Here is a 16,263-nt window from a genome sequence, read left to right as displayed (position 1 = left end):
GAGATGGTAAAAACATCACAATGAACATGATAACTTTATAACACAATTGCAAAAAAAGAGTAATAAGTAGACTTCTTTAACTGAAATATTTATTAAGAGAACATCGAGTTAAAGTACAGTAAGTGAATTTAACATAGAGAGCTGATCAACAACACTGAATATGTTTATATCTTATATATGACTTTATCAAACTTCTGATGAGTGGTGCTGTTCCCTGGCCAAGTGTTCACTGTGGAACAACTCAAGTCCTTTCGTACTGATATGAAGTGACATGGGCATTTGGATGAGGTGATGATGACGTCACGGTCAGCTCATAGATCTGTAACATCATCACTGCAGCCCACACTGGACCAGTCATCCTCCTGAGGGACCCCTGGCTTATTCACCTTGTTTGGAACAATAGGCATGTATATATATATCATTGTCTGGAACGTCCTCCTGGTGCTCAGGGGTTGGAGATGGCTGAAGGATCTGGTTATCAGAAGCCTTCGGCTGTAGCTGTGGCTGTGGGTCTGGCTGTAGCTGTGGCTGTGGGTCTGGCTGTAGCTGTGGCTGTGGGTCCGGCTGTAGCTGTGGCTGGGTGTCCGGCTGTGGCTGGGGGTCCAGCTGTAGCTGTGGCTGTAGCTGTGGCTCCGGCTGTAGCTGTGGCTGTGGGTCCCGCTGTAGCTGTGGGTCTCGCTGTAGGTGTAGCTGTGGCTCAGGCTGTAGCTGTGGCTGGGTGTCCGGCTGTGGGTCCGGCTGTAGCTGTGGCTGTGGGTCCGGCTGTAGCTGCGGCTGTGGGTCCGGCTGTAGCTGTGGCTGTTGCTCCGACTTTGACTCTGCCTCAGGCTGTGCCTGGTCATTTGCTCTGAAATGATCAGAAGTTGCAGGCCTGGAGCCAGCCTCCACCTCCCACCTACAGCCAACATTAGAGGTGGGAGAGGTGAGAGAGGGTGGCGTGATCTCACTGTCCGCCAGTGAGGGGTCAGTGTCAGCACCAGCTTGGTGGGTCCAGGTGGAAGGAGGTGGGGCTGTGAAGAGGCTGCCTACCCCTAGGAAGTGTCCGTTGTCATGGTGGAGCGCGTTGTCGATGCTGCGGCTTAGGTTGATCGGGGACTGGGGGAGCATGTCAAACTCTATGAGGGAGAGGATGCACTCGCGCTCACCCACCCGCTGCCACAGTAGGTGGGTATCACTGCTGCTGCTGGTAGTGGGTTGTCCACCCTTGTGATGAGATGGTGACATGGTGTCCCTCAAGCTGTGTGTGGTGGGGGGATTGTCATAGACACGTATGGAGCCACTGTCTGCTCCCGAGTGATGCTGCCCCGCCCAGTTTTTCGGTATGAGCTCTGCCCAGTTTTTCTCAAAATTCCTGAAAGGCCCTATCCGCAGGATTTTCCAAAACGATGCTCTCTCTGGCCTCCCTTGGCCATGGTCGCTCCTGGCACGGCTCCTCAGAGGGGTCCAGAACACCCAGGAGCCCAGCACCAGCATAGAGAAGCCCCAGAACAGCTCCAGCACCCGTGCCCAGAACTGCCCCAGCCACCAGCCCCAGCCAAAGCGCCTCCAGTCCCCCAGCAGCCCATAGAGCCAGAGCAGGCTGTAGATCTGCAGGCCGGAGCACAGCACCCCCAGGAGGGCACACACTGCCGTCACGCGTCTTGCCCGCTCCTCAATCCTCTGAGGGGCCACCCACTGGTGTATGGGGGTCTTGGAGAAGGGCTGCAGGTGGGAGAGTGACTGAGTGAGAATGCCCAGGCAGAGAGTCAGGCCCCAGCAGAGAGAGAGGCTCTGTAGAACCAGAGGAAAGGCATGGGACAGCGTTGGGGAGAGCAGGTCGGCTGCCAGCAGCAGGGTACAGTGTAAGACTGCCAGACTTCCCACCACACGAGGGCGCTGCATCGCTGGGGACAGCAGAATCATTGCCAGGGTAACCTGTGCCCACAGCAGCAGCAGCAGAGGCAGATTATAGAGGGCAGTGAGGACCGGCCGAGACAGGATCCGGCGTGTGCCGTACGGGTCAGTGAGGAGGAGGACAACACGCAGAGCCCCGGTCAGCAGCAACAGCCTATTGGCCAGGGTTAGGACATCACAGAGGGGGTGGAGCATATTAGACCGTCCAACCATTCCCAACACAGCCACACAGGACAGCAACAGGAAGAGTCCAGCAGAGCCATAGACGTGGAGCTCCCAGGCGAAGGCCAGCGTGCGGCTCAGGTCCTCCCAAAGAAGGAGGGTGCCGTTGGTGCCAGTAGGGAACACGCAGGTGCCAAGACCCAGCACACAGGGGCCTCCATTCAGGTTCTGATGTGTTACGGGACCAAACACACCGTAGCGGACAGAGGGCGCAGGCCAGAGTTGACCCTTAGCTGAGAAAGTGAGGAAGATGTGTGAGAAAAATAGAATAGTTTATAATCTCATCAAGTAATATAGAAAGCATATTAAGAGAAAGAGAAATTGCCCGACTTAGAACAACAAAAAAAGGGCCATTTACTGTTTTCTTCATGTTGATGGATTATGTGTTTCACGTCAGGTGATGATTGTACCGGGAACTCAGTTGATTGTATGTCAGGAATGGATTGAGTTTGTTCCTTTTCTGAAAAACAAAATAATCATACACTTATAACTTCTAGCAGAGGAAACACTTGGATATTTTGTGATATTTTGTAGAAATAAAAACAGAATTAGAAAATAGTCAACTCTTGTGCCACTTACCTCTTTGAAACTGTCCTGTCACAATGGGTGCTTGTTTGGGATTGGCTGATGACAGGGTGGAGGAGTGGGACAGTTTTCCCCGAGTGTCTCTGCTTATGGGAACCGCTGAGTCAATCACAAAAATGTATTTTAACACAACCACATCTTCTTCCTCATTCTCCTCCAGTGCTCCAAGCCCTTCTTCTTCTTCTGGAGTGGCCTCTGTAATTGTGTCTTTAGGGGATTTGTGGAAGCTGTGAGGAGTTAATGGGTTTGGAGAATTGTTTATTTCTGATGTCGAGTTGACAGTTGGCTCCATTTGTTTTGAGATCTCTACAATAGAATACGCAGGTTCCAGATTGAGTACACTGTCGTCGTCCCCTATGGGTGACAAAGATAATTTAGACGTAGCTCTAAGTGTAAGCTTGGTCAGTGGGCTCTTGGCCGGTGAACGCACATCCTCTGACGTCTGTAAGCCAGCTGGTCCTGCTGTGCTGACGCTGTCTTGGGTCTGTTTTTGTGGCGTGGGTGGGGGGTACAGAGAAGTAGGAATGGAGGAATGCACTTCAAGTTCCTTCGCTTTCTTCTCCTCATTTCCAGGCGCAGAATTGATAAGGAGTGTGCTGGCAGGTGTCTCTTGTTGACTTTCTATTATATCCGTGTCCCCAAGTCCACTATCATCCATAGACTCATCACTGCCATAGGATGTGCCAACCAATGCCCCATCTAAGTCCTCCATACTGGTAATCCTGTTTCCTGGCACCTGCATACCGCCGGCGGGCAGAAGGATGTCTGTCCCTGGCTGTTGTGTTGTGGTAAGCTTGGGGGCTGTTGTACCCATGTTAGAGGTGGTGCTGGGGGAGTTAGAGAATGCAGGGAGTGGGACATGGTCAGAGTTGCTGGATGAGGGTGAGATGGCCCTGATAATGTTTCCAGGTGAACAGTGAAGCAGTGTGGCCAGCACCAAGGAGAGAGATAAGAGCCACACCATTGCTCAATGTAACCTTGAAGCAGCAATCATACCTTATAGAAGACCTGCAGAACAAAAGAAAGGAAAACGTAAGTGAGGTGGCTAGAAGCTATAGGACGTAGCAGCAGGCAGACAGGCATAGCACTCTGTTTGGATAAAGTAACTTTAATGGATAACATTCACTATCTGTGACACACTGACTATGAGTCTGGGAGTTGTTGTTCGTGCTTAGGTAATGTGGTTTTCCAGGGTAATTTGCAGGTGAAGGGGTTAGTAGCGTGACGTTTGTCAGGGTGAGCAGCAGGGCTGTTAAGTAGCAGCTTGTAAAGGTAAGCTAAGGGTAAAGTGTCAAACAGCTTCCCTCCTGATTATTAATCTGCACTTCCAATCCATTAAGAACCAATAAATCCCCTCGGTAATCCTGTGTGTGTGTGTATGTGTGTGCGTGTGCGTGTGCGTGTGTGTGTGTGTGTGTGTGTATGCCTACAGCTGCAAGAAGTCTGATCTGCTGAAAGTTTGCAGGTGTGTCCTTTTTGTCACAGCCTATTTGTTTTTTGCTTAACCTTCTCCCCAAGTTATTGCACAGGGAGGAAGTGTTTGGTGCACAATATTCATATTTCCTTGGTGCAATCTGACACCATCATAAAAATATGATACCTAATTTCACTGTGATTTATATATGAGGCATATGCAGACTGTGCATATCTCAACAGACACACACAATACTAATATCCTCCTGTCTTACATATCTTCACATAATTTACTATTAGTTCATCTGTCATAAAATTTAAGTTCAAAAACGTTCCCTTTGAGTTGACAAAATGTAGCTAAACTCACACAGTTGGGTCATTTCACAATTGTTTTGGGAAGTGTAACTTGCTAAAAAAAAACATTGATTTCACCTAATTCTAACATTCTGTCATAAAGAGTGCATGTTCAACTTCATTAAAAAAAGAAATCCCGTCAAAAGGTTAAATAAAAAATAGTAGTATAGTAAGTGCCTATTAAGTGCCAAATAAAGTAACAGAGTTGAACTTAACACGGTTGACCGTAACAGTGTTGACCGTAACAGGGTAGACCGTAACAGGGTTGACCGTAACAGGGTTGACCGTAACAGGGTAGACCGTAACAGGGTTGTTCGCAAATAGGGTTGACCGTAACAGAGTTGACAGTAACAGGGTTGATAATTTCTTAAATCAGCCATAAATCCCCTCGTGACAGGGGGAATAGAAGCTTGTTGTGTGCAACAGGGAGGGGCAATTGAATGCAAGCTTCACAAAAAAATTTAAAAGTTACAACATTTCTAGCCTATCTATGGGTAACAGGGTGATTGATGTCTTATGCTGCTCTCACTCAGTATACCACCACAAAACACCAGAAAATGACCAGAGAGGCTAGAACCACCTCACCTGCTTTTACATTATGACTTGACTATTAGATGTTCAATGTTTATTTTGAAAAAAATAAAAAGGAATAGTTTCACTGTATTAAAATGAGAGGTCATGTCACGTAACAGGGTTGACCTTGAAATGAATCACTAATCACATGAAATAAATAATTATCTCAAGAAATAACTTTGCGAAAGTAACAAAATAACTAGGGCTTTACAATGATGGTGAAAACTTCTATACATTTTCGGGTTAAGTGGGTCAAAATCTTCCTAGAAGTCAAAGTGAGTGCATGGAGGGCCATGACAAAATACTGAATTTTGGCACTTTAGCAAGTCTTTAGTCATATTTAAGATTTATTGAATTGTCCATGTGGTCTATATTAAAGGGCAGTTCATTGAATTAAAATGCAATATTGGTTGACAATTTCTACTTAAAATATCAAAGGGACGCACAAAAGGCACCCATTTTGTGGATCAACACAGTTGTAACGATTAATGGTACTTCACACACTCTTTTCCTCTCTGCACTTGCAGCATCCCTACCTCAATGCATGGTATGCCTGTTCTGTTCCCTGAGAACGTCTAGGCCTCTTTCAGTAACTTTGAGGCACAGTAACAGATGCTTTAATGTAATGTACCAATTGAATTTCCCTCAAAAGCAATAAAAAAAAAGACAACTCTTGTAAAGCCTACCTGTGATTCTTTAGACCTCTGCTTCACATTTGTTGTGTTGTTGGGTAGCATACTGGCCTTTCCCTATTCTCCTGTTGGTCTCATGGGTCAAGTATAGCCATTTGTAGTTGTCCTGTTTGGATTTGTTAGAGTGATGCTCAGAGTCTCTTGCTCCTCCTATACAATATCACAGCTGTGTTCTGTAATCTCATTAGTCAAGGATTACATTAAGATCATTAGAGTGGCACAAAGCTACCAGCAGTGCACGAGAACAGTAGAGAACAAAACACACACAGAGAGAGACAGACAGACACAGATGCATAAATGTATAGAGAAATAAGGTTAGTTAGATTTGTGTATTATTTACTGTATTTCAGTGTAGTGGGAGGGTTTGGTGTAAGGTAAGCAGAAGATGGATGTATACACAGTTTACTTCACAGTATATGTAAATATGCATGACAAAATACTCATAAGAGTGTAATGCCGAGTTAGGGTGGTTATAAGAGTGTAGAGTTTTCCACTAATGTCTAGGTGTGTTTGAGAATGTTTGTATGTACAGTACCAGACAAAAGTTTGGACATGCCTACACATTCCAGGGTTTTTCTTTATTTTTACTATTTTCGACATTGTAGAATAATAGTGAAGACATCAAAACTATGAAAAAACACATGTGTCACGCTCATTGATGGAAGAATCAGACCAAGGTGCAGCGTACATCATTTATTTTGATGAACACGAAAAAACAATAAACTACAACCGAATGTGACGCTACATGCAGTGCAGAAAGCAACTACACACAAACAAGATCCCACAAATTAAAGGTGGGAAAAAGGCTGCCTAAGTATGATCTCCAATCAGAGACAACGATAGACAGCTGCCTCTGATTGGGAACCATACCCGGCCAACAAAGAAATAGAAAAACTAGAATGCCCACCCAAATCACACCCTGACCTAACCAAATAGAGAAATAAAAAGGCTCTCTAAGGTCAGGGCGTGACAATATGGAATCATGTAGTAACTAAAAAAGTGTTAAATCAAAATATATTTTATATTTGAGATTGTTCAAAGTAGACACCCTTTGCTTTGATGACAGCTTTGCACACTCTTGGCATTCTCTCAACCAGCTTCATGAGGTAGTCACCTGGAATGCATTTCAATTAACAGATGTGCCTTGTTGAAAGTTAAGTTCTGGAATTTATTTTCTTCTTAATGCGTTTGAGCCAATCAGTTGTGTTGTGACAAGGTAGGGGTGGTATACAGAAGATAGCCCTATTTGGTAAAAGACCAAGTCCATATTATGGCAAGAACAGCTCAAATAAGTAAAGAAAAACGACAGTCCATCATTACTTTAAGACATGAAGGTCAGTCAATCTGGAAAATTTTAAGAACTTTTAAAGTTTCTTTAAGTGCAGTCGCAAAAACCATCAAGCACTATGATGAAACTGGCTCTCATGAGCACAGCCACAGGAAAGGAAGACCGAAGGTTACGTATGTAACCACGGTTATGTATGTAACCACGGTTATGTGAGCTATTTGGATCACTCCAATATATTGGTTTCACTCCGCGGCGGAGGGATACATCGAGGTAAGGATTTACAGATTTACTCCTGTGCACACCCGTGTCACGGTTGGGGTCCGCCCCTATATATAGACCCCAAGGCCAAGACACACGTTCTCTACATCATCTAGCACCGTAGAGGATTGGAGTGATCCAAATAGCTCACATAACCGTGGTTACATACGTAACCTTTGTCATGTTTCACTATATTGGATCACTCCAATATATTGGTATACCCATACCAGATTAGTCTGTGCTAGAGGGACCTGGCCAGCCAGCGGCGAAGACCCAGCACGGGACCAAGGCTCAGGGGCCATCAATGTGGAAGGGGGGTCCCGGTACAGTCCCCGGAAGGGGAGGCGACGCCCAGGACCGCTGAACCAACCGCAGAGGGAGGTGCCACATTTACTTGATAGTACCTAGCAAAGGTGCAAGAGGAAGCCCAGCTGGCCGCAACACAGATATCAGCGAGGGGCACTCCTCTCAGTAGAGCCCAGGACGCAGCCACACCTTGTGTTGAATGTGCCACCACAGATCCCAGTACTGGCCTGCCAGCCAGGCGGTATGCTGTCTTAATCGTTTCCACGATCCATTGAGAGAGCCTCTGCTTTGATAGCCCAGCCCCCAGGACGTTCTCACCATAGCAGACAAAGAGCTGGTCTGTTGTTCTCACTGACCGTGTCCGCTCCACATAGGCAGCCAGTGCCCTCACAGGGCACAGCATGCCGGAGGGAGGCCCAGACTGCCCTGCCACTGCCGGGGGGTCGTAAGCAGACAGGCTAAAATGGATATTCACATGCCTGTCTGACAGAACCTGCACCAAGGAAACACTAATATTGTGCACCAAACACTTCCTTTCTGTCTGACAGAACCCTGAATGAAGGGATGGGGCGGAGAGACACACTCCTCCCCTCGGAGTCCATCCGGGAGTACTCAGAACTTACCGAAAGAGCATGGAGCTCACCCACCCTCTTCATGGAAGTAATCGGTACCAAGAAAGCCACCTTCATAGAGAGGTGTTTCAGGGAGGCAGACTCCAACGGTTCGAAAGGCTGCTTTGCCAAAGTTCCCCCGGCCTGAGACAGCAGGTCCAGTCTCAGGGGAAGTTGCCAAGGTGTCCCAGACAACAGCGACAGGAGAAGATTGAACCAGGGTCGTCTGGGCCAGTATGGGGCCACCAGAAGCAGACGATGCTCTGCCAACCTGGTCCTATCCAGCATAGCCTGGATCAGGGGAAAAGGGGGGAATGCGTAAAGCTCCAGCCCTGGCCAATCGTGAGCCAGAGCATCCAAGCCCAGAGACCCTGGTGGCTCAGACATGGAGTACCACAGGGGGCAGTGCACATTGTCCAGGGAGGCAAACAGGTCCACCTGCACCCTCCCAAACTTGTCCCACAGGTGGGGCACCACCTGGGGATGTAGGCTCCAGGCTCAAGGTGGCAGGCCGTCCCTCGAGAGCATATCCACTGCCACATTCAGGATGCCAGGTACGTGTGCTGCACATAGAGACGCTAGACAGCCCTGAGCCCAGAGAAGGAGCTCCCGTGCCATAACATGGAGGCGGTGCAACCTCAGTCCACCCTGATGGTTGATGTAAGCCACCACTGTGGTGTTGTCCGTTCTCACCAGGACACGTCTTCCCTTCAGATGTGGAAGGAAAGACTGCAGGGCCAGCAGTACAGCTCAGAGCTCTAGTACACTGATGTGCCTTCCGCTCCAAGGGGGTAGCCAACAGCCGCTGGCCGACCTGCCCTTGGTCACCCCCCCCCCCCCCCCCAGCTGAACTGTGCTGACCAGCTCCCGGTGGCACATCCTCAGCATCTCCACCCCACCTGAGGGAAAGGAGTGACAGCGCCACCTCAACAATGCCCGGAGGCACTGTGCGGTCACCCGCAGCTGGTGGTGACGCTTCGGGTGCAGCGGGTGGGAGTTGAACCACCGTTGAAGAGGCCAGAGAGAGGAGCAGTCCCAGGGGAATCAACAGGCATTGGCAGGTTAGGATGGATACATTCCGCCCCTGGTTGAGGCAAGATAAGATCGCCTCAACCCTTCTGGTGGGCAGGCGTGCTCTCATGAGTCCTGAGTCCAGTTCCATGCCAATGAAGGCCACCCTCTGGGTTGGCGTCAGACGACTCTTCTTGTCGTTTACAGTAATACCCAGCCCGCCAATGTGGGTCAGGAGCATGTCTCTGTCTGACAGGACCTGGGTCCTGGTTGGGGCACTAATCAGCCAATCGTCCAGGTAATTGAGGATCAACAACCCTCGGGACGTGCCAGGAGAGGTGCCAGGACAGTGTCCATGCACTTTGTGAAAGTGCTGGGTGCCAAGGAGAGGCCGAAGGGAAGAATCATGAATTCGTAAGCCCTCCCTTCGAAAGCGAATCGGAGGTACTGCCAATGAGCTGGGTGAACAGGAACATGGAAATACGCATCCCTCAGGTCCAGCGTCACAAACCACTGGTCCCTGGACGCGGCCTGCAACACGCGGGCTGGGGACAGCATGTGGAACCTCAGTACCTTTAAGTACCCATTGAAGTTGCGGAGGTCCAGAATCGGTCGAAACCCTCCATCTCTTTTTGGCACCACAAAATAAGTGGAGTAGAACTCACCTAGACGTTCTGAACCTTCGATCCTGCGGATGGCACCCTTGTCCATGAGTGAGGAGATCTCCAGCCGCAGGGTTTTCTTCAGGGTGACATGAAGGCCCCTGAAGGACGGGGTCCGGCACCGGAATTGGAGTCGGTACCCCTCGAGCATTGTGGACAACACCCATGGGGACTTCACACACTCATCCCACTTTGCCCTTTGAGACCAGGAGAAGCGGCCGAGGCCGGGGAAGGGTATGTCAGTGGTCCTGCCAGGGCCCGCCTTTCCTCTGGCGCCTCGAGCGCCTGGGTCCCCCAGGCACGTCCCTATGGTGGTGATGGTTGACAAGTTGTTGTTCCACCGCATGCTGCTTCACCGCTGTCATTCCTCAGCATGAGGCGATGGGGCAGGAGAGGGACCCCACCGTCGTTCGGGTGCTGGTGGGTGGCGGCATGAACTGTCTCAGGGTCTCCCGGTCCCTACGAACCTTATCTGTCTGCTCCAGAATGTCATTAACCCCTGTGCCAAAGGTCAGCCCTGGGGTGATGGCGAGAGTGGCAAATGTGCTCTGGAGAGCAGCTGGCAGACGGGATTGGGCCAGCCAGAGATGGCGACGGGAGGTAACCACCTGCGCCATGGCCCATCCTTTGGAGTGGGCCACATCCCTCTGGAGCAGGGAAAGCAGGCGAGACACCTCCATTGCTTCCCGGAGGAGCTCCTCTGTGACCCCCTGCATCTGAGGCAACAGAGTCTGCAGGTAGGTAAGGCGGCCAAGAGAGCAGAAGGACCCATATGTTGCTTTCAAGTCCGCATCAAAGACTCTGGGGGGGGGTCCCGGCTTCAGTTGTGGGTTCCGCACTATAATCGCCCGGTCCGGGAGGACCATGGCAGCTATCATAGTGTCCACGGTTGTGTACTCCCGGAAGATGAGTGACTCTGCGCCCGCCACATAACTCCATGGTCCAGTCCCTGTTGTGAGTCGGAAGCGCCTTCTGGCAGAGGCCCAGCTCTGCTGCAAGGCCTCGCGGAACTCAGCAGAGATGGGGACAGATGGAGAGTCATCACTGTCCACCAGTTTGATGTCCAGTGCAGTGGTTACCCGAGTGAGTAGGCCCCTCATAGCCCCTCAAGCTGCTGGGGGCGATGAAGCCCCACCGCCGGCTTCTGATGGCCTGTCAGCCTGGTAGCCCCGCTCACGATGGTGAACAGTGCCAGCATCGTCCCCCAGAAACAGCCTATTACTGGCCAACAGGGAACAGCTGTCATCACCATCGAAGCTATCAACCTCCTGGCGCAGGGCATGCGCCCTCCGTTCAAGGTGGTCCCAGCGGTCCAACTTTTGCCACCGTCCAGGACTGGCAGCAGATGGGCTCTGCCTGAGGTGGCTCCGGCCACGCTTCCTGGGAGGGGTAGTGGGCCCAGTAGAGGGACTAACAGCTCGCAGGCATACCACTCCTGAGGGAGGGAGTTCGTCCCCAGCCTGAGCCCGAGCCTGGCCGACCCACTCGCGCATGGCCTCCAATCGTGCCAGTCGCAGGCTTTCTGAGAACACCACACAAAACAGGCATCCAGTAGGGCGCTCCACTGCCCTCTCCGCATGGCTGAAACCCAGGCAGTGCATACACGAGGTATGCAGATCTCCAGGGGGGATGCCACCATCACACCTGTCACAAAGGGAAGCCATAAACTCAGCCAAGCCAGCAAGGCCACGGAGCAGGGGTCCGACACCCTGGGAGAGCTATGTCGTGACCCGCTTGGAGGAATAGGAACCCGGTGAGGGATCAATTACCCAGTTCCTCTGCAAATACAGGGAAGACCCATGTTGGAAAAACAGGCAGACAAAAAACAGCAACCAGGTAATGGATTTGATTTATGTGCTTTTTTGTGTTGTTTTTTTATACCAACTGCAATATTACCTAGCTGGTTTAATATCCAAGCAGTAAATACTGCACCATATGATGGAGTAACTCCGTTAAAGAACTCCAAAGTTAATGTCTCAACGTAGTGGAGCCCACCACGATACTCTTACATTCTGCAGGGGAAAGAACAAGAAAAACAACTTGTAGGGTAATTAACAGAGAACCCGCGCCACAGCATGTTAAGCAATTCACAACACACACAGAACAAGCCAGTCGGCAAGTTGTGTAAGGTAAATACAGTTTGTGGCAGCAAGAGCCACCAATATATAAAGGATGCACACGGAGTCGTAGTGTAACGCTAACGAAACACAAACACGACAAACCACGGGCGGAAGATACAGATCAACTGCGAGCAGCGAGTGTAGCACTCAAGAGGAGGGGCTGGCCATGTGGCCAGCTGCTCCAGGCTGCAAACAGGATGTATCCCTCCGCCGCGGAGTGATACCAATATATTGGAGTGATACAATATAGTGAAACATAACCAGAGTTATCTCTGCTGCAAAGGATAAGTTCATTAGAGTTAACTGCACCTCAGATTTCAGGCCAAATAAATGCTTCACAGAGTTCAAGTAACAGACACATCTCAACATCAACTGTTCAGAGGAGACTGTGTGAATCAGGCCTTCAATGTCGAATTGCAGAAAAGAAACCACTACTAAAGGACAACACTAAGAAGAAGAGATTTGCTTGGGCCAAGAATCACGAGCAATGGACATTAGACCGGTGTAAATTTGTCCTTTGGTCTGATGAGTCCAAACTTGAGATTTTTGGTTCCAACCGCCGTGTCTTTGTGAGACGCAGAGTAGGTGAACGAATGATCTCCGTATGTGTGGTTCCCACCGTGAAGCATGAAGGAGGATGTGTGATGGTATTTTGCTGGTGAGAATCTCTGTGATTTATTTAGAATTCAAGGCACACTTAACCAGCATAGCTACCACAGTATTCTGCAGCGATATGCCATCGCATCTGGTTTGCGCTGAGTAGGACTATCATTTGTTTTTCATCAGGACAATGACCCAAAACACACCTCCAGGCTGTGTAAGGGCTATTTCACCAAGGAGAGTGATGGAGTGCTGCATCAGATGACCTGGCCTCCACAATCATCCGACCTCAACCCAATTGAGATGGTTTGGGATGAGTTGCACCGCAGAGTGAAGGAAAAGCAGCCAACAAGTGCTCAGCATATGTGGGAACTCCTTCAAGACTGTTGAAGCTGTTTGAGAGAATGCCAAGAGGTTGCAAAGCTTTCATCAAGGCCAAGGGTGGCAACTTTGAAGAATCTCAAATATAAAATATAACACTTTTTTGGTTACTACATGATTCCATATGTGTTATTTCATAGTTTTGATGTCTTCACTATTATTCTACAATTATTGTATCTTATAGGAGTGGGAAGAAAAAATGTTCTTGTGCATTGATAAACACATCAAAGCACACAAAAGTAATAAAATAAAGATGGCACTTCTAAAAGCCTATTTCACACCATAGCCTGCTGAATTGAAATGAAAATATGTGGCACTGACTTGGCCAGGTTTGAGTTTCAGCATTTGTCTAAACGAAGAGTTTGGCGTTCGGCTAGCCACATGCGACATGCACACACAGTTACAAACCTGCCCGAGTGAGCGGGATGCTGACGAGCAGTATCCACCGTTGTAGTATGGATGAAGCCTGAGCTGGAATGGGAAGCTAACTGAAGATGGCTATCTTTAGAAACCCCTGTAGATCTAGCTTCACTCGAAGCATACCGCTCTGGTGTCACTGTCAACCAACAAACACAGACTAGCTCACAGAAAATAAGAAACACTCTTTTACACTCCCACGCGCAATAAACTGTACACACTAAAATAAGATAACATTCCTATTATTATATACTACAAACTTATACAAACTAAGCAGCAATATTCCATGAGAAGGCCTCTCATTCCAAAATCATAACACAGTGCCCTTTGTTGTGTGTGCTGTGAACAGTTCAGAACAGGTTGACATCATGTATTGGGTACAACTTGTGATAAAAGAAACATCCCACCTCTCATCATACACACCTCGTGCATTAACTTGAGTATGAGTGGTCCTATGTGTGTGTCACAGGAGGTTGGTGGCATCTTAATTGGGGAGGACACGTCGGCTTGTGGTAATAGCTGGAGCGGAATAGGTGGAATGGTATCAAATACATCAAACACATAGTTTCCATGTGTTTGATCCCATTCCATTCGCTCTGTTTTGGCCATTATTATGAGACGTCCTCCCCTCAGCAGCCTCATGTGGTATGTGTACCATATTATTAGGTGTGAGGAGGTCTATTACAAGTGTTCTGGGGAATGGAGCCATGAACATATCCACTTGACAGCCTTCCATGGGATCATAGAGAGGCTATAGGAGAGACCGTGGGAATTAACTCTTTCCTGTCCACTGTCCCAGCAAGGTACTATACACATGCAGCACATCTCTTCTGGTCCACCTTAAGAGAGCGGAGAGGCAGCCTGTTGTGGGTAGAGCAGGGGTAGGCCCTCACTGGCACATGCCTGGCTCTTTAAGGCAGACTGGGGCAGTTGTATTCCTGTTTAAAGGCACACACACACAAAAAGTTATACCTCCAAATGAACCTTGAATACTAACTTCTACTCTAAATTAACCATTACGCAGAAAACAGTGTGTAAGCATCCAAATTAAGTTCTTTACCTTAACAGTAAGTTTAACACTCCTTTCGACATTAAAACATAGGCTTTTTAACATATGGATTTTTTTCCCTCCGCAATTGAGGAATTATTATAATATTATATAATATATTATAATATAAATTATTATAAACAGCCTACATATTTTCATGAGGAATTTGTTCTGAATGGCAAGCACAGTATTACATGTGCAACTAATTTTGCTATTGCAGTGTACATTTGTTGTGTCACATTTTTAAAAATTAGTCCACTGTTCATACAGCACCAAAATGTTTTACATGTCAGCAGTAAAGTTTTCAAGATATTGCATTTTGCATCATCATGTGGCCAGTGACAATTTGCTTCTTGAAAGTCCAATATCTTGAAAATTTGATTGCTGACATGGAAACATTTTGGGACTGTATCAACAGTGGACTGATTTTAAAAAAATACTCAAATATATTTTTGGGGAGTGGATTTCTACTTTAAGAACCAGGGTTGTATGCAAACCTTCAGAGTTCATTATTCACTGAAAAAATAAGGATGGAGGAGATTCAATATGAGGACAGCATATTGTGCCTCTGTGTTTCAACTCGTTGATCCTCTACTTCTTGATTCTTTGAATAGAATAGGCCTTAAATATCCTCATACTGAGCCTCAACACTGCAGCAAATCTTATCTGCTTGCATCCATGCCGTACTCGTGACCCTTTCCTAGCGAGTAATCGTGAGAATATGTGCATATCCATTCAATCTGAATGTAAAATGGTGTTCCAACAAATGTGTAGGAAATTGATCAATTAAATGTTGAAAGAAAAGTGCAAATTATTAGTCAAATAAAAATGGCTGGGCCTTGGAGGATTTACAAGTCACATCCTAATTTAAAGGAGATGTTCGGTCATTGTAACAGGTAAACCCACTACAATAAGGAGGATATTTGTTTGGGTTCTGTACTACAACATTGCGAGCGCTGTTCGCGTACATGCGGGCGATCCATTTGTCGCGGGGGCGAGCTGGACTCCAATACAGGTGCTGATGAGGTGTTCAAACGTACAGAAGTGCAGATAAATAAATTCGCTTGAATAGTTACAAGTAATGTCAAACTTTAATTATAGTGCATTGTCACGAGGTCTCAACAACACTCATTGACTGTACAGAGGGAATAAATAATAGAGTAAGAGACTTTAGAGCAGACTGATAGAAAGAACAGAAGGGAGAGGACAAGGACAGTTAATGGGATGTATTCAATGTTGCCTAATAAATCAGACTGTGATACCAATTATTGGTATCCATTCTGAAGCAAAGCACTGCAAAACGTGGAAAGTTTCCTTACAAGCCTGAATGTTGAATAAAATTACATTTGAACTTACTTTGCTGGTTGTCTTTGTGGTTGGTCCATCAGTGGGTCGAAATTTGAGGCAAAATATCCACTAGAAAGTTTTATTTACCCTACTTTCAGAGACCCGAGTTTTAAAGTTGGTTTAGTAATACTTGGCTGTGGATATTTTACCTAAAATGTCGACCCACTGAAAGACCAACCCCACAAATAATCAGCAGAGTAGATCAAATATAATTGTATTTAATATTCGTGATAGACAAGGGACGATTAGTTTTTTTTCTATGTAATTGTACTTGGCTATTGCGTGGCTAAGACAGCATAGGTACAGCGGGACTACTACAGTCAATTATGTATCATTGGATGCATTACCACACACACACACATCTCATATGTAAGTGTATGTTGACATTATCTTATTTATCTAATTTTACACCCTATTCATAATTACTATCAAATAATGTATGTCGTGCAATAAGAAAATAGTTGCCCGCGGTGTCACCGATC

General features: G+C 47.5%; 1 protein-coding gene across 1 annotated transcript; it reads right to left on the bottom strand.

Moving 5' to 3' along the window:
- Positions 1-198: 198 nt before the first annotated feature.
- LOC120063212 (proline-rich transmembrane protein 3-like) lies at positions 199-3,702 on the bottom strand. The gene is made up of 3 exons (XM_039013441.1): positions 2,695-3,702; positions 2,474-2,575; positions 199-2,348 (listed from the first exon to the last, which is right to left on the bottom strand). The coding sequence occupies exons 1-3, from the start codon at positions 3,662-3,664 to the stop codon at positions 379-381; spliced, it is 3,042 nt and encodes a 1,013-aa protein (XP_038869369.1). The 5' UTR covers positions 3,665-3,702; the 3' UTR covers positions 199-378.
- Between the last annotated feature and the right edge of the window lie 12,561 nt (positions 3,703-16,263).

This window comes from Salvelinus namaycush, chromosome 2 (assembly GCF_016432855.1).
Source record: "Salvelinus namaycush isolate Seneca chromosome 2, SaNama_1.0, whole genome shotgun sequence".
Taxonomy (NCBI): domain Eukaryota; kingdom Metazoa; phylum Chordata; class Actinopteri; order Salmoniformes; family Salmonidae; genus Salvelinus; species Salvelinus namaycush.
Note: the sequence above shows the minus strand (reverse complement) of the source record. Positions and strands in the feature narration are given on the sequence as shown.